This window comes from Gordionus sp. m RMFG-2023, chromosome 2, assembly GCF_954871325.1.
Source record: "Gordionus sp. m RMFG-2023 chromosome 2, tfGorSpeb1-WG-v2, whole genome shotgun sequence".
Classification (NCBI taxonomy): Eukaryota; Metazoa; Nematomorpha; class Gordioida; order Chordodea; family Parachordodidae; genus Gordionus; species Gordionus sp. m RMFG-2023.
This window is the reverse complement of record NC_088776.1, coordinates 51,363,508-51,388,483: the sequence shown is the minus strand read 5'-3', so window position 1 is coordinate 51,388,483 and position 24,976 is coordinate 51,363,508. Positions and strand designations below refer to the sequence as shown.

The 24,976-nt window shown below is 27.4% G+C and overlaps 1 protein-coding gene across 2 annotated transcripts in view; it reads left to right on the top strand.

The window, feature by feature from the left end:
- LOC135923227 (uncharacterized) overlaps positions 1-20,976 on the top strand; it is a 36,752-nt gene extending 15,776 nt beyond the window's left edge. Inside the window, exons 2-12 of one of the 2 annotated variants that reach the window (XM_065457867.1) lie at positions 9,147-9,551; positions 13,341-14,457; positions 15,149-15,414; positions 15,713-15,855; positions 16,119-16,346; positions 16,643-16,750; positions 16,952-17,070; positions 17,584-17,679; positions 18,574-18,966; positions 19,177-19,459; positions 20,536-20,972. In XM_065457867.1, coding sequence (XP_065313939.1) covers positions 9,372-9,551; positions 13,341-14,457; positions 15,149-15,414; positions 15,713-15,855; positions 16,119-16,346; positions 16,643-16,750; positions 16,952-17,070; positions 17,584-17,679; positions 18,574-18,966; positions 19,177-19,459; positions 20,536-20,707 — 3,105 coding nt within the window. In that variant the 5' untranslated portion in view covers positions 9,147-9,371 and the 3' untranslated portion in view covers positions 20,708-20,972. Of the gene's footprint in view, positions 1-9,146; positions 9,552-13,340; positions 14,458-15,148; positions 15,415-15,712; positions 15,856-16,118; positions 16,347-16,642; positions 16,751-16,951; positions 17,071-17,583; positions 17,680-18,573; positions 18,967-19,176; positions 19,460-20,535 lie in introns of both variants that reach the window. The other variant, XM_065457868.1, reaches the window with a different exon arrangement.
- Positions 20,977-24,976: the final 4,000 nt, after the last annotated feature.

Here is a 24,976-nt window from a genome sequence, read left to right as displayed (position 1 = left end):
TTAATTGCTGAATTTTATTACAGATAATTTTATATACTGAATTAATCATAAAAAAAAGTCATTTTAATTGTTACTGCATAAAATTAAGGAAAAATCTAATTATTTTAATTCTCTTTTTTAAAATAAATGTCAATATTTAATATTTTGATTGTAGTAATTTGACTTTTAATTCTATCTAGATTTATATAAAAATAATATATTTAGTTTAATAAAAATATTATATTAGGTAAATAAAAGGCAGAACATAAGATATAGAATTAGATAATATTATTGAAAGTAAGGAGAAAATTATTTTAATTTATACTAAAATTAATAATTAAAAAATTTAACACGACTTTATTCATAAATTTCACAGGCTTAATGTAATAAAAATAAATATGTATTTAATTAAACTTTTTATCGTTATTTATGTTTTTCCCAACACACATAAATAATTATAAAATATTTTCATTATATTATAAAACTTGATTGAAATTAACAAATCATTTTGGAGGGCTTATTGAAAAATGGTGCTCGCTCCCAAATATATTGATTATCATATAATATCATATTAAGCACGTTGGTCATAGACTTGCCCAAGGAGCGAACGTGAAATGGAGGCCCGCCTTCCATATAATTATGCCGATTTTTTCTCAAGGATACCAACTAACCTTGTAACTCAGTAGTTTTATCATAAAAGAGTGGAACTACACCCTATCCGATTATAGTATTATTTGGTATAAGATAAGAAGAATAGAAGGCTATTTCTTCCAAATACAATATAGTTATTATTTAATTATTTAGAGTTTCCGTTTAGGTATTGAAATCTTTTTTTTTTAAACTACTAGTATTTTAAATTATTTAGTAATTTTCCTATTATGAGAAATATCTAGTTAAATTTTATTTAAGTATAATTATTTATAATTAATAACCTTAATATACCTTATTACTATAACTGACTAAAATTGGAACTAATAATATCCATGAAGTATCTTATTATCTTTACTTAAAAAAATCTGTTTTCTCTCAATCAGTTCTCATTCAAATAAAATTAATATCATTTCTTAAAATAAGTTCCTTCAACAGACATTAATTATATAGAAGCCATTTCTTAAAATACTAGGAGTTGAATAATATTGGAGAGCTTTCTTAATATAACTTAAAATATCATATTAAATATTGACTAATTTTATATAAATTGAATATTATTTATTAAGTGCTAACAGTTAAAGAATATTGGAAGACTTACTTAAAAATATTTTTGATTATTTCATTTGCTCTAGATCGACAATCAGCTGGATAAAAAATATTAAGTTACTTCACCAGTTTATGTTTAATTCAGATCACAAACTTTTAGTTTGCCATATGATGATAGACCCTCAACTAAAACTTGGTATAAGATGAAAAAATATAATAGGAAGTTAAATACAAAACGTCCCAAGTTATTAAATGCCTTAGAGGATCAAAATAAAAAGGAGGAGTATATAAAACAAGTTTGAGAAAAATTTCTAAACTTAAAGCACTCTGTTGACACTTTACCCACCGATTCATTATGGGAAAATACTCGTGATATTTTTATTGAAGCAGCGTCCAATTCTTTACCGGTCAAGGGCAGTTACCCGGATTGGATTTCAGCTAAATCAAGAAAGTTGATTGCAAATCTTGTGGGGACAGGACATTATAGGAGGAATAGAGTTAAGTATATTCTCGAAGATATTAGTTATAAATTACGAAGAGATAAGAGGAAATATCTTGAAGACCGGGCAATAGAAATAAATAATTCTTTTAATATTAATGATTCGTATAAAGCTTTCTATTTTCCCATAGTGAGTCGGTGGGTAGTGTCAACAGAGTCCTTTAAGTTTAGAAATTTTTCTTTAATTTGTTTTATATACTCCTCCTTTATATTTTGATCCTCTAAGGCATTTAAATCTAACTTGGGACGTTTTGTATTTAAATTCCTATTACATTTTTTTTTCTTATACCAAGTTTTAGGGTCTATCATCATATAGCAAACTAGGAGTTTGTGATCTGAACTAAACATAACCTGGTGAAGTACCTTAATATTTTTTATCCAGCTGATTGTCGATTTAGAGAAAATGAGTGACCATGTATTGTATGATGGATTGTAATATGTATATATTTCTCTAATGTTCGAAAAAGGTATTTGCGACACGTAGATCTAAATAATAGAATAGTTCTAATAGTAATTACCCCTCAGCATCCGGGATTATATCAAGAGTTCCTGAACCTAGAGAGTTATGGTTCTTAATATCACGACTTACTTTGACATTGAAATCTCCTGCTATTAAAAGGTTTTCACGTTTAGGAGTTTTATTTAGATAGTCCGCAAGGTATGAGAAGAATGTTTTCCTTTAGATATAATAAATGCTTTCCTTTTAATACAATTTGCTGGTGTATATACATTTACAATATTTAATGTTATGCGCCTCGTTTTTAGCTTAATGGCACATAATCTACTATAATAGCTTCGAAACTTTTAATATAACTAGATTGATTTTCCTTTATGATTATGCATACACCACACCAGTTTTTACCCGTTTTCCTGAATTAAATAGTATGTAGCCCTTACAGCTTAATTTATATGAGTCTGTCCAATGGGTTTCTTAGATACAAGCTATATCTACCTCTAGAATGTCCAGAAGAATTCTTAATTTAGCAAACTTATTATTATTTAAAGATCTCGTATTTAAAGAGATCACTTTTAAATTACCGTTAAAGTTATACATTATTTATAGGTTACTATAATTATTAATTATTATAATAGTGGTGAGTATTCAGTATTTCTTTAAAAAGAGGAAAAAATAGGTAAAAATTTTCTGGGAATTATAATTTTACAATTCTAATAGCTATTTAAAATATACGAGAATAAAATAAAATATATTGAATATTTATTATCAGGGTTGAGATATAACCCGATTAGAGCACTAATGTGCCTGTCCGAATTCGGTCCTCGCCTAAAGTCGAATTCCGCAAAAAATTTCTGAACTGTAAGACCCTAGTTTGTATGTTAGTATAGCCCACTTTGCCCCTGTAAATTATTTTAGGATCATGTTTATTAAAAAAAAGGCTATGTAAGTTAAGAAAGAGGTTAATTTGAGAAAAAAAATATTGTTCCCGTCGGAGTCGGGAAACCTAAGAATATTATTTTAAATAATAAAAATGGCGCAATAGCTACCCACTGTTGTTAAAGTAACGCGTTACATTTAAAAAAAATTACTTTGGAAATATGTAACTTGTATCTGTAACTAGTTATATTTGTTAAAATGTAGCTACAAATAACTTATTATTTTTCAAGTTACTTTTTTAAAATGATTAAATAATTATTTATCTTTATAGGATGATATATCAAATTCGAAATTACTTTTTAAAAAGTCTCACACATATAAGGCGTTCCTATAGAACGTTTGTTTAGTCTAGGGAAGCTAGTGTAGGCTTATTCAAAAACAAATCTAATCTAATGGTAACGAACACTAATATTATTCGGAATAATTATTAATATGATATGTAGCTAGTTACTTTTGAGACTTAACGCTAACCATTAATGTATCTGTACCTTTCAAAAGTAACTTTTAACAACCCTATGTATATTTATGTAATAAAACGAAAAAGAAAACCGCTTGTAGAATTAATTGAAGAAACTGGGATGGAATATGAATTCCCTTATTTAAATTATAGAAATCTTACTTCATTTAAAGTATTTAAAAAATACCAAATATTTTTATCAATTTAAAGAGTATCACCGCTGGTGGCGATACCCTATAGTTAATTTTCAATCGTATTCTTTTTCTCTTTTTTTAAAAATTTTTTTTTTATTAAAGTTTATTTTTTAAAAGCGGATTTCAATTTATAAATTAAATATAAAAATGTATTTTTAAAATATATATATAAATATTAATTTGAAAAAAAAGCTGTAAAAAAAGAAACATATCACCCTCGAGGGGGGAATGCTAGGAAATTTGATCGGCAGAGCTGACGAAGGTAGAATCCTTTTTTAAAAACTCTTTTAAAATAAAGTAAAACATAAAGTACGGGTTAATAAAAAAAAGCGCTCATTACTCTTTTTAAATGCAATAATAATCAAAGATCTGCAGTATAATTTTTTTAAATATACCCGGGCCAGACCTGAATTTTTTAAAAAAAATACCCCAGCAGGGCTTTATATTTTAAACCCAAATATTTTGAATCGCCATTATTAGCTATAAAAATCTAAAAAAATCCGGGCCGGACCATGGAAATGATACCTCTGCAGGTTTCTTAGAATATTAATAATAATCTACCAGTTTTTTCAAAATTAATACATCTGTTAAAAGAAATTATTTACGAGTACATTATAAAAAATGTAATAAAAATAATGTTTCCCATCCATCAATTCGCGCACACCTTTTCAAGACTCAATTAGAAATTTTACCTTACAAAATGTTTTATAAAAAAATAACATTCTTTTATAAAACAAATTTTTTTTCTTAAAGGTTCCCGTTCTAAATCGCCAAAAACAAAAAAAAATTGGGAATTTCGCTTTAATCTCCTTAAAATTTTTTAAAGTAAATTTGGAATTAATATTAATATATGCTAAGGGAAGTAAACATAAACACTTGTATTTAAATTAAGTTATTTAAAAGTTTAGAACAATGATATTTCCTCCATTTTCGGCGATTTTTTAAAAAAAATCAATTTAAATGCTAAAGTTTGCTTCTCCTTAGCAACTATTAATATTATTTTCAAATTTACTAAAATATTTCTAGAAGATATAAGCCAAATTCTTAATTTGTAGCGATTTTTCTTTTAGCGATATAGAACCTATCCTTTTTTAAATTATAATAAATATCTCTTTTAAACTTATAATAGCCAAAAAAATGAAACTAAAATAACAATTTTTTATGTGTTTTTCAATTTTCATCTTCATAAACAAAATTTTATTTTTTGAAAGCAAATTTTCTTCTTTTTTTTTTAAAAAAAAGGTCCTTGTCTCATATTTTTTTATAATACGTTATTAATTACGAGCGGGGAATAACTTTATTTTTTTTTAAGGCTGCGACCAAAATATCAAAAAAATTCGAATCGCATACTTTCGAAACTTTATCGAAAAAGAAAAATAAGCTTCTTTTTTTAAAAAACATGTCCAATATATAATTCTAGAAAATTTTAACTTTACCCAATTTTATAAGTATAAATAAGGGATCTTCTAACGATGCTAATTGGTATTTGATTTTGTATGATAAGAATAAGAAAAAAATTCCCTTGGAGATTATATTTATTTTTTTGGAGGGGGGGGGGATTATGAGTGACTAAAAGGGCCTATATAACCTGACCCATAAATTGGTTTTGGTCAAATCAACTAAAGAGTAAGATTTTGCCTTAAATAAAATATACTAGTATATACTATATAGTGGTATTAAAAAAAATTCTATTTGGGTTGATTTTTCTAAACAGCCTTATTAATATATTTTAGCAAAAATAATATTATTCAAGCCTCGAGATTTGGCAAATAGTGGTTCATATCTTTCTGCCATCTAGGCACAAAATCTCTAGGATTACTTAATAATATTTTGGTTATATTCCTCTGACCCAAATCTTTCTTTTTTACAAAACTACTAGTATAGATATTATTTAATTTAATGATTCTGGCATTAATAAAAAAAATCAATCAATGGCACTTCAACTAGAAATTTTGCTCTCATAAATGTTACTGAAAATCTAGCCATTTATTTTTATTATTGAAAAATATAAATTATTGTTTTGATAAATATTTCGTTTTTTTAATGTTCTAAAATAGTCGATAATAAATTACTTATCTAACCTAACCGTAGGCTTATATAAAAATAAAATCGAATAATGAATTATTCTTCTCATAACGAATATAATAAAATATACTTATTTGATTGGATATAATAAAATATACTATTCTTATTTGATTGGGTATAATTAACGAATAGTATTATATTACTAAATTCTTTCAAAATAATCGAATACAAATAATTCATTTAGGTCTACCTAAGTTGCGTTGTTAAACAACGACTCAATTTTTTTTTAAAAGAGTAACTCAATATTTTAGCCAAAACTATTATGCAAGGGTCAATATTTCGTTAATAGATGTCCAAACCTTTCTACCATCTACGAGAAAAATCTTTAGGCTTGCGTATTCTTTGGCTAAAATATTTAACCATATTTTTTTCAAATTATATATGGAAAATAATTTTGCTTGGCATTTTTTTACATTATACTCCGTTACGGTATTTTTTCTTTTCCCGCTTGCTAATAAATTATTCATTATTATAATAATTTAAATTTTATATAATGTTTCATAATGTAAAGTAAAATATATTTCGCCCCCTAAAATCTTTAATGGCATTTTATCTAAATAGTATTTCCCTCCGTTATAAAAAAAAGAGAAAGAGGAATTTGTAAATAATTCCCTCCTTTAGTCACATATTACTCCCCCCCCCCCCCTTCTTACCCTACTTGATTTCGATTAATCTATAAGTATATACCTAAGTAGGCCTAGAAACTAATTATTCATCAATGAAACCCATTTATTTCGTAAGTATTTCAAATATCGTTTCTTTGTTGGGTTGGAATCGTATTGATAGTTGTTAAAACGGCACGATTTTGCCAAAGTTATATTACGCAAGCCTCGATAGTTAATAGATGTCCAAATTCTTCTTCCCATTTATGAGCAGAATCGTCAGACTTGCGTAATATGTTTTTTTGGGCTAAAACATTTGATTAGTTTTTTTAAAAAATCGAGGGTTCACTTATTGATTACAATATATTTTTTTGAAAATATTAAAGTTCAGTAAATGTCCGTTTTTCTCGATCATTCAGTGTAAAAAATTAAAAAAAAATGATATGGTAAATATCAGAAATCTATATAGATCGAAATTTTAGAAACTTCCATATATGAAGAACTTATTTTCAATTGTTAAAAATTGCTAGAAAATTAAATAAATATTATGTTATTTTAACAATTTTTGCTAGTTATGGAAATGTTTACTGTCAATTCTGCACAACACGGCTTTATATACTTCCTTTTATATATAAAATGCTAATATTTTTTAAATAAAATAAACCAATAGTATTATTCGTATTCGATTTGATTCGTCGAAAAAATTAAATTCTTTAAAAATGGATTATTAAAATTTTAAAAAAGTACAGTAACCAATTTGTTATAAAAATAAATGTGGGCGTGACAAGTAATATTTATTTTAAAACTCATCAATTTTTAATCAACATTACTTTTTAGTAATTGGAAGAAGAAGTAAAATTAATTATTAGACACAATATCGATTTTTTTACATTCAATGAGTTATGGACTTCAGCTTATTAACTATATAGAAAATAAAAATTGATTAATAATTCATTAATCTAAAAAAAATTTAAAATAAATTCGTTCATAAAATTCCTCGTTGAATATTTTTTAAATCATACTATTTTTTGGGTTGGGCCTACTTGTTAAACAGCTCTTTTTGAGCCGATTTTTAAAAACGGATTCCAGAGAATATTACGCAAGCCTGAAGATTTTGCTCATAGAAGGAACAAAGATCTAGACATATATTATCGAAATCTCCAGGCTTAGGCAATATTTTTTTGCTAAAATATTTAGTTAGCCGTTTTAAAAAATCGGCTCAAAACAAGCCGTTTAACAACACTAGCCTACACCTTCATTATATCTTATCGGAGGTTTTTTTTTAAAAAAAAATTCAAAATAGAATGAAGCAAAGCACAAAAAAAAATATGTCTTCTTCTAAGTATCATTTTTTGGCTACCTATTCTTCTCATATAAAAACTACTAGCATTTAAAAAGGTATACTCATAAATGCAGTATTTGTAAACGTAAATGTTCCGGTGTTATTAAACCCCATTTCAAATGATTATATTTTTTATTTCTATTCATTATTTTAATTTTATATCCTGATATTAGATAGAAAGAACTAACATTAAAAACTTCTTAAAATATTTATTTTTTTGAACTAGGAAACCCTATTTTGGTTTAGTGAATCATTTTGTCTGGGGGGGGGGGGGTTAATTTATACTTCAAATATGTTTTCATTTATCAAATTAACTCTGATGCATATTTTTGAATCTTGATGATACTTTAGCTCTTAGTTTGGTAGTCAGAAAATATATTCTATCTAAGAAATTAAAATTATATTATATCTTTCATTATATTAGAATTTTGTTTTTAATGATAATGTCCATCCATATGTATATGTAATGTACTATATAATTTGTGTTTTCATTTCGATAACCATAAATAATTTTTTTATTTACCAGATTTTTGATAATGGTTAAGGTTATTTTATATTTGTTACAAAAAATATAACTTGTCATAAATTTTGATTTCGAAGTGATAGTTTTACGTAAATTTCATCATTTTTTTAAAAAAAATTAGTTTTTGATTTTTTAATATTTTTTTTAAAAAATAAATTCATTTATATAATATTAAATATCGAAATCAAATATCTATTATTTATTTATATTGTACCAAAAAAAATATTTGTAGAAATTTGCGTCATTAGTATAGTTGGGTAATGGTTAAATCTCGGTTCAATCTTCAGGCATTTGCCGGAGAAAATCCGTTGACATTAAGCCGTTTTAATTTATATAAGTTTCTTCCAAATTTGAGCTATTATCTTTTAAGAAAAATCTCGAGGCCAAAATGATAATTTTCGGCAAAAACTTGGTTTAAGCTAGCTAAAAATTGGCTAAATTCTAAAAAGATAGTATTTATTAAACGCGGAAAAATTATGAAAAAAGGTCATTTATTTATGATTTACACATGCTCAAAACAAATTTATTAAATTAAAGATAGCTCATGGCATTCGCGCCGAAACCGCTAATTGACCATAAATAAGGTTCCATTGAGTGACCACTTTACGAAGGTTAACTCATCGCCTCCCCCCTCCCCTGTACTTGTTTACAACGAAATTTATATTTAAAAAAAAAATTTCCCTTTCACAAAAAGAAAGGTAAAATTTAATTTTCTTTCACAAATAACATATTTTTTTGATGTTATTATTTTTATCCATTTATTTTTTTTTTGTTAATATAAAATTAATTATTTCATTTGATTTTCATTTTAAGAACTTCTTTAAAAACAGAAAAACAATAAATAAAATAATTATTTTTTTTTGATATTTAATTAGGTATTTACCAGGGATATTATTCACTCAGAGTAATTCTGGAATAGCTCGGCAAACCCGACAATTAAAAAAGCAATCAAATCTCACAAACATTTTTCATCTCGTTTCTCTCGACTGACTTGATCAAGGGGAGAATAAATTATTTTCCATTTTATCTCAAAAACAAGCACACAAATTTGTCGAATTGAAATGTTTAATATTCAAAATTGACGGGAGAATCGCGTATAGATGAAAATGTTGACGGAAAATTTCCCTACCTTTCCCCCACTTACAACCATCAAAAACGGAATTCCTAAATTGGCTTCACCAATTGGTGCCACCTCCTATTCTATCGCCAATTCTACGATTACTACCAACGATCGACCAAAGATGAAAATTAGACGCATGGGAACTTACTGCAAATATAAGGTTATAATACAACACATTATATATATATATAAATATTACTTAGTCTTAGACATTATGTCGCAATTTTATTAAACAATTTAAATATTAGTTTTGAGAATTTTAATTACCACCTTTTCTCAGGAAAAAAAATGTAATAATTTTCCAAAAAATATAGCTATGCATTTTTTTTATCCTGCAGTTTTTTATATTTATTTATATCTTGGATCCTTCTTTCCTTGTGGAATAAAATAACCTATTACATTTAAAAAAATATATTATAAAACTTTCTAGGGTAAAAATTATATCTTATCGGAAACTGGCGGAGGTCAATATTTCGGATTTTAAAAATAATTTTGGTTGTAAATTATTACAAAGAAAAATTATCGACTGAGTATTATAATGTTCTTTATCTACTTTTTTCCTCACAATAAATATCAGAAGCCTGCAGGCCCGACCCTAAGCTCGGTATTTCAATTTTTTAAAATTTACCCTGGCGCTTAAAAAATTTTTTAAAAAATGTATCCGGGTCGGGCCGTATATTTTATAACAACCAAATATTTGAAATCGCCATTATTAGCTATAAAATGAAAAATAAATATATTTTTAAAAAACCCAGGCCAGGACGAAAATTTTATTTAAAAACAACCCTAGCCGAGCCGAAAAAAATTTAAAAAATATTCGGGCCAAGCCGTACAAATGGTACCTCTGCAGATCTCTGATAAAAATATCAAAATATAAATTGAGAATAATCCTTTATTTTTCATTATTATATTATATGATCGCCAATTTAAAAATTCCAGAAATTATTTTTAACACTATATTACTCATCCAATCATATGTTTATTATAGTAATTAATAAGCCATTTCTTCTAAAAATATTAATATCACAATATAATTGTTTTTTATAATCAATCATCAAAATAAATTTATAAATTACTGAAATTTTAGTTTGGGTATCAATAATTTGAGAAAATTTTTTTTTTATAACACTTAGATTTATATTTAGAAAAAATGATGTATCGATAAGATTTGTCCGAAATTTCGCCTCGGTTTCGGTAAATGACTATAAACTATGTCCCCACTCGGATTATGATTACTTTAAGGCTAAGACTCAGGAATATTAGGAATGATTAATTATAATTTTTGAAACCACAAATAATTCCGTTTAATTAATTATAAATTATATTTTTACTTTTCTTTTTTTAATCTTCATTGCATTCTAAAACATGTCTTATTTCTTCAGCGGGGATTCTCTATCATCTTTCTTCCCCTTTACTAGTGTTCTTAACGGTTAACCAATATTACGCAAGCCTAGAGCTTTTGTTAATGGATGTCCAAATAGTGTTGCTTAACGGCTCGATTTAGAAAATTTTGACCAAATATTAGGGAAGTCTCGAGATTTCGTTATTAGATGTCCAAACCTTTCTTCCATCAATGAGTAAAATCTATAGGCTTGCGTAATTTTTTTTTGGCTAAAATATTGGGTTAGCCGTTTTTAAAAATCGAGCAAGTTTAACAACACTATCCTTTTACTGTGTTTTTTTTCACAAAAACTTTTAAAACATTTATAAAAATTTTTTAAAAATATACGAATTAGCCAACTATATTTCTACAACTCTACTACCCATTTGATAAAATTTAAATTTGTATTTAATTTTTTTTTATATGAAAGGTGAAAAACATATCGTTACCAGGAAAAAATATATTATTTTATACAATAATATAATAAATATGTTGTTTGCGTTGTATTTATAATTTAACCTTTTTTAGTTTCACCTCAAAATCATTTATAAAACTTAAATTTTTATATACCAAAATATTTTTTCTGTTTAAAAATATTGTTTACATATTTTTCTCAGATTTTTTTATACTTTAAAAATTATATATTTGTAATAATCATTGTTTTTTTTTCTTTTCGTATTTTAGTGTTCCTAACTCGTCACGTCTGCCCTTTTAAAACACCCCCTTATTTATATTACCTCAATTTCAAACGCCAATAACGTCTTATGTGATTCATTATTCGATAATTTTGTTGGCTTTATTTGCTGAGAATATTTTTTTTTACTGTAATCGGCAAATTCAGTTTAATCATGTATGTTCGGAAAAGATCTACTAAATGATTTTGAGGCACAAATTTATTTCTTCTTCTTTGAAGTTTTCTTATATATTTTCAAAAGGAAAAAAACGCGAATCAGACTGTATTATATAATAGTTTTCGGCAAAAAATTCTAGGTTTTGCTAGTGACATATGTTTTAATGATATAGACCTGTATTATTTATATTTTTGATAATTTGTAATAAAATTTTTGGCAAGTGAGTGAAACTTACACTTCTCTTATTTTTCGCTTTGATAATAAATATTATTAATAATATATTTAATCACTTTTTTAAAACTATGATAAATATCTCAATCTAGAATTTATGCAATAAAACATTAAATTTACTATTATTTTCTTAAAAGTCGATTTTTGGCACTAGCTCGCCCTAAACTCAAGTGGCAAAATAAATCTTTAGAACTAAGTTCGGGTCGCTGGCCAGCCCTGTAGGACTATACATCTCAGCTTATAGCCTAAATATCTACCCGGCTGTTGGCCTTTTTACAACATTATCAACCTTCCTATTTTTCTCCTTTCCGAGCATTATTAAATGTGTATTTTATAAAAACTTTATTATTTTATAAATTCATTGCTTGAGAGTTAAGATACATTTTTAGCTCATCATTACATTTTTAAAAAAATAAAGATATTTCTAGTGGACCAAAACTAGTGTTGTTAAACAGCTGGATTTTTAAAAACAGCTAACTTAATAGAGATTTTTTTATAAATGGTAGAAATGTTTGGATATCTATTAACGAAATCTCGAGGCTTGCACAATATTTTTTTTGTTAAAATATTGGGTTAGTTATTAAAAGTCGAGCCGTTTAACAAAAATAACCAAAACCTAAGAATCCTCTTTATCAAAATTAATTTAATTCATGTAAACTCAAAAAAGATGTGTAAACAATGGAATTATCCTAATATAATAATTTTAGAGCCATTATTTTCAGGTTAAATTTATAAAAAGAAGATTTCAATAATTCCTTGATTACTTTTTGCAATTATCACGATATGTTGTTATTAAATGGCTCGATTTTAAATCGTTAGCTAAAATTATATCACGCAATCCTCGAGATTTCATTGGTAGATGCCCAAACCTTTCTGCCATCTATGAGCTAAATCTCCTAGCCTGAGTAATATTTTTGGCTAAAAGGTTAGCTGTTTTTAAAAAGTGAGGCCGTTTAACAACACCTATCATATGTGATAATAATACGGTTAAAAAGATAATATATGAATATGAACACCAAAAAATCATAAAATGACCAATTATGGTCTCCCCATCGATCAAGTTACAAATTACTCCAGTCAATCAATTAAATTTATTCTTGAATAATAACGCCTGGTTTTAGCAATAAATTTATTCGTCTTGTTACCCTTTCAAAACATCTAATTTCCTTTTCCGTAAGAGAACTATATAGAAATGTTTCATTAATTAAATACTGGACAGCCACGGATGGAGAATTAGATTAGGCTCATTTCTTTCCGCCATTTTATGCATTTATATGTGTTCATATTGCCATTTTCTTTGTACTCTGATAATGTGAAAATTAAAAAATAAATAAACATAATTTTTATTTAATAAAGAAACTAAAGAAATTTCTTTATAAAATAGTTATTATATCCCAATAACTTCTTTTCCACCTTGCACCCTTGGTTTTTTAAGTCATGTGACAATTTATAATCAATATTTTCGGTTTAAAAAATATACTATTAGAAAATGCGAGAAAAGTTATTCGTACTTTGGGAACATTGCGAATCTCCTTATGAACTCTCCCGTCTGGAATACTTCGACATACCTTCCCTTAAACGGCGCAAATGGATTTCAAGCCACTCTACCACTTTGCTTAAAAAATTGCACATTTCTCCTTCCGAACCCAAGAATCAGGATCTCGTCACCGCTAACCATAATAATCGCATATCGGAACTGAGCAACACCAACGTCTCCGCCGAAGTTCTTTACGCGTCCCTTGTAACGAGACACAAACTCAAACCTAATAGGTCCATCAATCTCAAGGATTGCTTCAATGTTGGGCCAGATATTACTAATACGCTTAAAATCGAGGATAAAATCAACAATTCAAGTGTTAAAAAGGTACTCAGCGATAAAAGCGGGTGGATGAACGGATCAGGTTTGATGATTAATGCTTTTCACAGGCCTTCATGTGATGAAACAACACTCAATTTGAGCATCGAATCTGCGAACACAACTACCCTACCCGTTACTATTTCCTCGACGGAACATAATTCCACGTCAGCAAAAATTTCACCCCCTGTCATCAAATCAGATATGCCAGCCCATGTTATCGATATATCATCTCATTCTACCCTCCTAACCACCTTTATTTCCAGTCAAACAAAATATCCCAACCAATTAAAGGAACATTTACTTCCCGCAAAAATGGGATCACCTTGTATATCAACCATCGTTAAGGATCCCATCATTAAACCCGACGATAAAATGAGCATAACCTATTCCTCTTTCGTGGATAGCTTTAACTCCGCGGTTAACTTCTCTAATACATTATCAGACTCCAGTTTATGCGAAATTTCAACTATCAAAACTGGCTCACCTTCTGTTAACTCAACTCGTAACCTATCTTTTACTCCAAATATTAATATGACCCAACATGCACAAAATTTGTCACCTCAATTGGGTAGCGCATCTTCTCTTCTTCCATACTGCATAAGCATCTACGGTCAGGATCCTTACGATTGCCTAACCTTTCAACTGGGGTGTCAGAAAGAAATGGATGATTGGCTGCAAGATTTCTATATTCTTCATCAGCTGGCCCGTCAAAAATCCCTCGCTTTTCCGCTTAGACCAGCTTACGGTTTTTTTTATTTAAAATTTATTTTAAATGTTGGTAGGTGTGCCATAAAATTGATAGTTTTGCAAGTAATCTATTTTTTTTTAATTTACTACTTTTAAAACAACATTTCATAACTAGTTTAATTTTTAATTACTTACATTCAGACAACGATCAATAGAACATTTTAACAAAATTGTTTTCATTAAAATCGTATTTATAAAAATATCAACATAATTTATTTTATTTTTTTTTTGTTTTTATTTTGAAAAATTTTTTTTTAACAACTTCCTTTTAGTTAGTTATTAATTAAGAAACATATTTTATACGCGTTCTCCGATTTATATCCTTTTTAATAATCATTTGAAAAAGAAAAAAAAAATGTGACTTATATAAATATATATTTTTTAGAAATTTCGACGTTATTTGCTTAATAAATGATTCTTGTGGTTAAGGGGAAAAAAATCGATATAAATGTAACGAGATCTCGCTTGCTTTTTATAGAACTCTGAAATCCGGTATCACATTAGAGGAAGCCGACATCTTTAAAGAATTGAGGTTTCTATTTTGTTGAGTAATCAACCGATGTCTGGCTTCTAAAAGCCGGATTTGATTATCAGTCGGAACTCGACAATAATGAGAAACAAAGTTTTGAAGATCAAAAAAAATTCTTCCTCTTCCTAAAATTGGGATCTTATTTTATTTTGATTAACAGAGTCGGTGTGGCGCGTTAGCCTCAAAGCGAGGGGCATAGTCAATTTCCGGCTATCAGGCGATTATTTTTTGGGCCTGAGTAGCGGTGAGGAGCTGTTCTCCCTTTTCAAGTACAATCAATATTACGATACCGACGACGAAGAAAACGACTCTATAAAGGAGTTCAAGGAAAGGTATTATAGCGGTGATTTAGACAAGGACCCCTCTAACAAGCTCAACGTTAACGCGTTTCAAAGGCGACGAGATGTTCAGATAGCATATATAGAGGTAATATTTTTACATATTTTGTTTGTTTTTTTTAATGCGTTTCGTTGAGTTTTTTTTAAAAATGTCTTTGAGGAACAATGGTACATCTGCAGGTCTTTGACAGATATAATTATAAGAAAATGATATTTCTTTTTCCGATGAGAATTTTATAAGGGCATTGATTTATTTTTTTTAGCTATGCATAGTTTTCAACCTTTGACAAGATATATAAAGAAACTTTAGAAAGAAGTCAATAACAGTTTATTTAAAAAAATATATATTATTTTACAACTATTCAAACAAAAACATCAATGTTTAGCTTTGTAGTATAAAGAGATGCGGATATTCTAACTCGTATTTTTACGTGGAACTAGGAAGAACGTCATCTTTAGGCACGGGGGAATTATGGATGAGAACGGAAAATGAATCCCAAGCTCTTTCTATTCACACGCTACTTTTACAGTTAGTATCATGTTTAATTTTTTTCCTCTCCCAAAATAATATGCATATTTATAAGCTTTGTCTTATACTGATTAGATCAATTTTTTGTGTTATTCCTTTTGAAAAAAAGGAATTGAGAAACCAATTTAGTCATAGGAATTTCAATTAGACATTGCATGGATTTTTTATAAAATAAATTATTAGGTATAACTTGGAGTGAAGCTATTTTATTAAATATAATGTAGAAGTTTAATAATAAAAATGCAAATAAATATGAAAATTAGACGCATGTCATTTAAGAAAAGTTATGAGACGCCAGTAAATCGGCCTTCCATAAAACCCGTCAGCAATGGGGACTTATCATCTGGAAGTGGAACGCTTACTTATCTTCCTATCATTACGCCTTCCATGAAGGCAGAACTCCGTGCAAATGTCATGAGCCATAATATTAATCCCTTATCTCCCATATTATTGGAAGAGCAAGAAAAAATTAAAAATGGCTCTAGTTACGAGTAAAAAATATATATCAACTTACGATGTTATTTTCTAAGTGGTGGCTACTAGTCTTAAATGGCTCGATTTTAAATTAAGACTTTAACCTAAATAACATTACGCAAGTCTAGAAATTTCGCTAATAGATGTCTAAACCTTTCTGCGATCTATTATGAGCTCTTCAGACTTGCATAATATTTTTTTTAGCGAAAGTATTGAACTATCCGTTTTTAAAAATCGAGCCGTTTAATAACATTAGTGGCCATATCACAAAAATTTTATCATATGCTATAAAAACTATGTACTGCTTTTAAAGGCATTTAGACACTTCAATGATTCACCCCAATTCGCCAATCCCGTTTTCCAATCATTCGAATAGCAATAGCGACAGATCTAGACTCGGATCGAATGCCTCCGTCTTTAGGTTTGTAGAAAATTTATTATGGTGTAATGACCCATTATTTTTAAAGATAAACTCTATTTTTTGGATAAAACACGATTTTTTAAAATTTTATTTACTCTCAATAATAAAAAAATTCCAAACAATTATTTAAGAAAATTATTATGGAAAATTTATGATTAATAATAACCAAGTAATTAATTTATTTTAACCTTTATTTTTAAGTGATGCTGTCCGCGAACGCTCCAACCTTGAAGGTCATCTCCCTGTACAAGACTTAACTCATCGCCTTGAATTGCTAAAAACTTATTGCAGTCATGGGCTTGGAAGAAAGGAATATCAAAGTTCGACCTTTTATATAACTATATTATAATTCCCAAAAAATTGATCGAGTTATGAAATAATTATTTAATTACTAAATATTTTTTTTCTCGTAAACGTTGCTCTGAACACCCCCCCAAACAATTATCCATGTTTGAATTTTAAAAAAGATTGGAAATATTGCCATAAATTTACTTTAAGACAAAATATTTTGTATAACACCATGGATATGCAACCTGATCTTTTAGATATCTCCCCTACCAAAAATATTTCATTAAAACATTTGAACTTTTACAAAGCGTAAGCTGGTTTGATTAGTCAGAATATTAGAGCGATATGTTTTGTTACTTGCTAAATTCTTCCAACCAAAACCTTTTGAGCTCATTTTCTTTTGTTGCTAGGACCTATAAAAGTATGAAACTTTTAAAAGTGAACTAAATGCTTATTGGTTTCGGGAAGACCATTATTATATCTATATGTTTATATTTTTATGTTCTTCATAATTAAAAAAAAATGATATTTTTATTGTTTTATAGAAGCCTTGTTTTCGTCTCAGGACAGTGGCTACATGGACATGTTATGCCAACAAAATAATACCACAATATCGCCCACTAGTGACTTACCCAATCCTAGTAAAATTCGTTTTTAATTCACATCCCTCGTGATTTGTTTAATTTATATATTTATTTGTCAATTTCTCATTAGGCTTACCCTATGTTGTTTTATTTTCTTACACAAAGCGGGAAAATCTCATTTAACCTCCCCTATAAAAAACGATTAAATAAACTCAGAGACCTGCGAGTCCGGCCAGGATACACTGCCGGGCCGTATTTTAATTTTTTAAATATACATGGACTGGGTCTGAATTTTTTTTTTAAATATCCGAATATTTTAAATTGTCATTATTGGCTATATATTTTAAAAATTCTGGGCCGAGCCTTGCAAATTTTACCACTGCAGGTCTCTGGATGAATTATTTTAGGGATTATGAAATTAAAGTATACGCCTATATTTATTTCATAATATTAATATTTAAAAAAAATTATAATCATTTTTAATCGATACCATATTCGCTTATATATGTTTTTAAAAATTAATTTAAGCAAAGGCATCAGTGTTCTCTGATCTTTTTCAATGGAATTGATGAAGAGCTATAGCTCTAAAACATGAAACTAATATTTTTCTATTTTCTATAACAAAACACCTCAAATATTTGAAGGGATGTATATATTTTTTGATATATATTGGATTTGATCATGTTTTTATGGTTCAATCTAATATATTAAATGGGCCGATAAAAAAATTATGCTAATCTTTCTTTTTAAATTGGATCTATATACATTTTTACCTGTATTGTTAATATAGAAAATCGGATTGGCTTATATTGATTAGTCAATACAACGCTAAGGTTACTGAGCCTCGTCTTGGCCACCGTGTTTGAATACTTACTAGTTTTGAATATTTAATAGATTTATTTAAAGAATATATTTTATTCATTGTAACTTATTCTCTTTTACTTTTTAAAGCATCTCAATACACAGAGATGTCTCACACTCTTCATACAAATAACGCCATGATATCCACAAACAATTTAAACGACTCAAATCCGCTTTCTCAAAACCTCCACGACATCTCACCATTTGGCAATTGGAAAACGTCACTGGACGAGTTGACCCGAAAAATTGAAAAAGTTCCGGGGACTTATTTTGACAACTTCGATTCATCCTCTCCTCGCGCCGCTTCTTTTTCCGTTAATCATCCGCTTGATAAAACGCCGTCACCTCTGAATGAAGCATCGTCATCACACCTCGATGTGGCTAAAACTCGTCAAGAATTTGGTATATCCTTTGAAAAAATACGCGACTTAAAAAGGAAAATAGGTGATAGGACTACCCTCAATGACCTGACGTCTGTCAAAAGTTATAATTTTTAGCATTTCATTACTTAAAAAAATTTGTGTAGCAATTTTGATCTTTAAATGATGCAATGCAATTTATAAAATTGATGTGGCATGATGAAATATTATAAAAAGCAGTTGACTGACATGAGATTTAACTAAAAAAATATTGCCTTCGACATTTTTTACCTTTCTTTACTAACTTTTTATAATATATTTTATACTTATATAGATCGAAATACAATATCCAGAATTTCCGGGAACCTTTTTCCGGCACAATCGGCTCCTTCTCCTCCTCCACTTCCAGCTTTTTTCTTTTCCACTTCCGTTTCTTCGTCCCTTACCTCAGATAATAATTCTTCTCAGGGGGAGCAAGTCAATCACTCATCCCGAGATGCCAATCACGTCGGTGATCTTAAAATTTTTACTGATGTATTGGACGATAGAGTGCGGGCCTATTCAGTCGGTAGCAAGCCACACCCACCTTTCAACTTTTTGAAGAGAAATAAGAAAAAGTTATGATTTTATTTTATCCCTAGGGTGGGTGGTGGGGGTGAACAGCCTATGCTTAAAACAAAAAGCACGCCATTGCATTTTATAAATTAAATAATTGTTTTTTAGGCTCAGTGTTTAAGGGTTTAAGGCTGGATTCATAGTGGAATCCGGCGCTATTTAACAACTCAACTATTTTTGAATTATTTCTCCTTATTGTTAATTCTCCATGATTATAATCTAAAAACTATTGATTTTAATACAGAAAAATTGATCTCATTAAGAGATTTTTAAAACTCAGCTGTTAAATCATGTGGGATCGGATCCCACTTTGAATGTAGCATGTAAAGTTAAGAAATAACAAGCCATAAAAATAATTTTTGCAAAAATATGTGTATATTTCGAATTTTATTATCTGCTTATTAGTTGTATTTTAATTCCGAATAATTTCCATATTTTAAAGTAGTAGATGTACATAGTACTCTATAATAGAGGAACTCTGCTCAATCCGAAATTACGGGTTATTATAATTGTTTTATTTTGGATGTCTAATTGAAAAAAAAAATTCAGATGTTTGTTGTATATTATCTTAAAATTTAAAATAAACAAAAAAATTAATTTTAGGGCATATTTTTTTTATATTTTGATATTCCTGGTGATAAATTTATTTATAGGCTGAATCGTGTTAGATATTTTTTTAATTTTCGGAATACCCCGGATATATTTTTGCTAAATGGCTCAATTTAATCAATTTTAAATTAATATTTTGGCCAAAATATTATGTAAGCTGCAAAATTTTGTTAAGAGATGTCCTAGCCTTTCTACCATCTATGAGCAAAATCTTCCGGCTGGCATGCCATAATATTTTAGCTGTTTTTAAAAATCGAGCCATTTAAAACTACCCGAGAAAATGCTAATCTTACAGGAATCTAATGTATTTAAAATTAATCCTGAATAAATTATTTATCGTTTTAATATTTTTTATGAATACTAAAGGTTCTTTAACCGCGTAAACGCTCTGGTATGGCCTAAGTCTTATTTTGTCTTTTCACTTTTACTACTTAAATAATCTCACACATAATTATAATTAATTTAACAGTAAAAAGAAAATTAAAGACGGCACCTTGTTTAAACAGTACGATTCATCTTCCCCCATAACCTCCTCTTCGACCACTCACAGATGCCCAATCATAGAGAGCTTAGTCATGCATAATCTCGATTCTCCTAAAACTCCCATTAATAAAGGCATGGTGGCCACTTCTTTTTCCTGAAGAAATTTTTAAATAGCCTACGTTTAACTTCGAAATGACATTTTTTTCTCAACATATATGTTTATTTTTTAACATTTTTAAAAGAAAAATATATTTCGAACTTTTTACGTTTAATTTTTTTAAAAAAAATATCGAAAATTCTGACAAAGATCTCTACAAAATCTCAGATCATAAAAAAAAATACAAAAAGAAACAAGGAATTTTTTTTTATTACAAACTTATTGATTACCAATCATAGAGATAATAATATATAAAATTTTACAGAATGCTTGCATTATATTAATATATCAATCTTGGAATATACTGTATAATTGAATCCGTTTTATAATTATATAATAATATAATTTTTTAAAATGATATTTAATAAGTTAGTATTCATGTATTTATTTATGTACAAAAGCTTTATAATAAATAAATATCGTAAATACATAATTTTTATTCTTCCCTATGCAATATGCTCGAAATTTCTAGCCATTGTTTGATGTCTTTATATTGTTTAGAGATATTAACATCTTTATCCAATTCCCAGTGGGTGAATGAATCAAAATTTCCTTTAACCTCATATCTAATATTGTCCGGATCATCACTGGTGGTTGCTAATATTAATCCTGTAAGCTTATGAGATGTTAAATCATTTAATATCACATCTTTTCCCATGAGAGGCCTTCCCCTTTTTTTGTAATAAAAAAAATTTAAAATAACAATTTATATTCCATTATTTAACATAAGTTTCTTGAGTGATATAATCTAAAACATAATATAAAATTTCGTATAAAAAGATATCAAAATTCTAAGATTTGAAAAAATAAGAATTTCGGTGTTTCTTATGAAAAAATGAATTGAAAATTCAATTAAAGAAGATTAACTTTATTTAAACTTGAAGTTGAGATAAGACAGACTAAAAAGTTATTATATATATATACCTTATGTTTTTTTATTATGAAATTTTTTATTTATATTATATTTAAAAATAATGCAAAAAATTTTTAATTAAACGATTACAAATTTAAAAAAATTTAGATAAATCTTTCATTTCTTTGAGTTGTATTTTTTTTAAAAAAAACTGAAATCCATTCCGATATTGAAGGTCAAATAATATTTATGAACATTAAATATACACACAGTTAAGAAATTTTCATTAGGAATGTTGTCATCGATATTATCCACACCCACTATATTCATTTAATTTGAACCTTTGGCAGATTCTTATTCGATTTTCGCCAAATCATACAAAAGTATGCATTGGGAAAGAATTTGTAAAATAAATAAAAATAATTTTATTAAATTCTATTCAGGTCATTTTACCCTCGTTATCAAAGCTATCCGTTAGATGGCACTGTGTAATGCCCTCTAGAGAATTTGTAAATTTATTTTTAATCTTACTATAGTTTGGGATTTTTTCAAATAATATTTTTAAATAAAAGTGGGATTTCTGAATCGAGTGATATCTGTAAATATTTACCTACATGAGAGGGAGAAAGGAACGATTTACCTTAAATTTTTTTGAATGGGTAGGAATCCACCTAGCAGTAGGGTAAATTAAAATCAATTTGTAGAACTAATAAAAAGAAATTCTCATTCATTTACAGCTAACATTTTATAAGTTTGAAGTTATATATTCTCGTGGCTAATATTAGAATATGCTTAGTAACAACTAGTTGATTATCACCAACTGATGATAATTTGTTATTCCTGGCCTAAATAATCATGAGGCCTGAAAGCTTTTAATTAGACATGTTTGAGGCAACAAATAGTGGCTCATTATAAGATTTTTTCAAATTAATATCATGGGGCTTTAGAGCATAAAGGGTGCATAAATCTTGCGGCCAAAGGATGTAGTTCTTTTTTAAATTTTCTGTAAAATAAACACTGTCTAGATAATATTTTCAACATCCCAATAATTTATTTATCAGTCAATAAATAAAAAATGGTTATTTGGCAAAAGGAAACTTAAGGAGCCTGATAAAAAAAATATCCAAATATATTTTTCATATGGTAAATTACAGCATCATATTTATTTGAAAATTTCAAATTCCTTTTTTAACATTTAAAAGATTTAGTTAAAATTGGACTAGTTTTTGCCTGTTTAAATTGTATAAATCCTACAGTCAAAAAATGGCTAAGCCTAATAGTAAGGATATTTTCTTGAAGTATAAGTGATTTTTTAAGTTTCCTTAAACTTCTAACATGATTAAGATGCTGTTTTCACTTAGCCATTTAGAGTTGGCTCAGAGCATGTTAAAATATAACTCACTATATACTTTAAATAAAACAGAAGTGGAAGCAACTCAAAAAATTTTTTTGCAAAAATAATGAAAATATAAATTTTTTCTCTATTTTATGTGTCCATAAAATATTAAAAAGATTTTTATAATAATAAGGAGAAAAACGATTCAAATTAAACACTATTAAAAAAAACTTTAATTTTTTGGAAGGGAGGTGAGGTTCAGGGAAAAGGGCCTAAAATAAAAAATTAATTAGTGGAGTTTTTTAGCCCCCTGCAAAATACCTCTGATAGAGAAATCTGATTGATAATTATTTATGAAATATTAAATACTCAATTACAAAATAAAGAAAACATTTGTTACAATCATAAAAAAATTGGATTTACTAATATTTGATAATGTATTTCTTTTCTAAAATATCTCAACTTCCAATACCTTGTTCTTAAAGAATGTTACCTTATGACAACATATCATTAACATATTTAAAATTTAATAAAATTGCGTTATTACGTATACTATAATAGTGTTTTTTTAATGTAATTTTTCTAGAATTAAACTTTTATAATACCTAAAACTTGCTGTTTTGTGGGTTCCTTTATCTTGAATTATTGGTTCAAAATAGTTTTTAACAGATGCTGGTCCATTATGTTTAATTGTACATGGCATACGATGACATACTACTTTAGGGAGTTTATTTTCATTGTGTTTATCTTCCATAATTTAAATGACATGGGAAAATTTAAGAGTATCTTGCTATAATTAAGATTAGAAACCTGTCATTGGTTAAATATTGATTGGATTGAATGTCATTTTTTTGGATGAAGGATAAAACGTACAATTTAAAAACCCTATAATAATATCAAAATTGATAAAACATATAGTAATATATGTTATAAGTCAATAGCAAAACTATACTTGGACTCTCAACAGGGCCGTAGCCAGGAATTTCCTGGTCCGAGGGTTGGGGGGGGGGGGGGGCACTATTTTTTTAAAATAAAACAAATAATTTAGCTTACATAGAAATATTTAGCAATTTTTAATAAAAATTTGAAATTGTAATATAAATATAATATAATACTATAATATAAATATATAAAATACGATGATTTTTAAATTTTAGCATAAATAATTTAAAAGATAAATTTTGTGTTACCTTTTTTTACAAGCCATCAACACTAAATTTTGCTTACTTTGATCACTCTCTAGTGCTAGATAAAACTTTCTGTAGTGTAGAGAATGAGGCCTCACAAGAAGCCGTTGACACACCAATGATAATAGCTGCTTAGTAGCAGGGTTGGGCAAATTTTCAGAAAATTGGATTCGGATACAGATACTTTATAAAATTTTGTATTTAAGATACAAGATACTAGATACTTTAGAAAAATTTCAATAAGATATAAGATACAAGATACTTGTATTTTTTTAAAAAAAAGTATCTAAGATACAAGATACTTTTTAAAAAAACTTTAAATAATCAAAATCAAAATGTATAAACTTTATTTTCTTATCTATAATATAAATTTATAAAAAAAATTTTAAAATAAATTGTAGTAAATAACAAATTTATTATAAAAAATAATGCGATATTCCATTTAATAATTATATAATTAGTAAATAATAATAAATCAGCATCATAAATCAGCATTATTTTTTAATATTATTAATTTTTCAAATGATTTATAGTTCAATCTTTGACGATTTGGTCTATTAACCATATTAGCAAAGCTAAATAATCTTTCAACGGGGGCTGAGGAGGGTAATATTGTTTTATATTTAATAAATATTTCTTTTATATATTTATAACTATTTAACATATTTATAATCCGCCTGTCATCTTTCATATAATTTAGGACCTCTATTTCAATATCATTTATTGAATTATTAGAATTGGATGTGGTACTTATAAGAAAAAAGTAATCATCATCTTCATCAATTGAAGATTTTGTTGAAGTATTAATTTCAATATTATTTTTAAAAACAATTAAAACTTCATGTAATAACAAATCCTGATGGTATTTTTTTTCCTTTTCACCATCAATCCAAC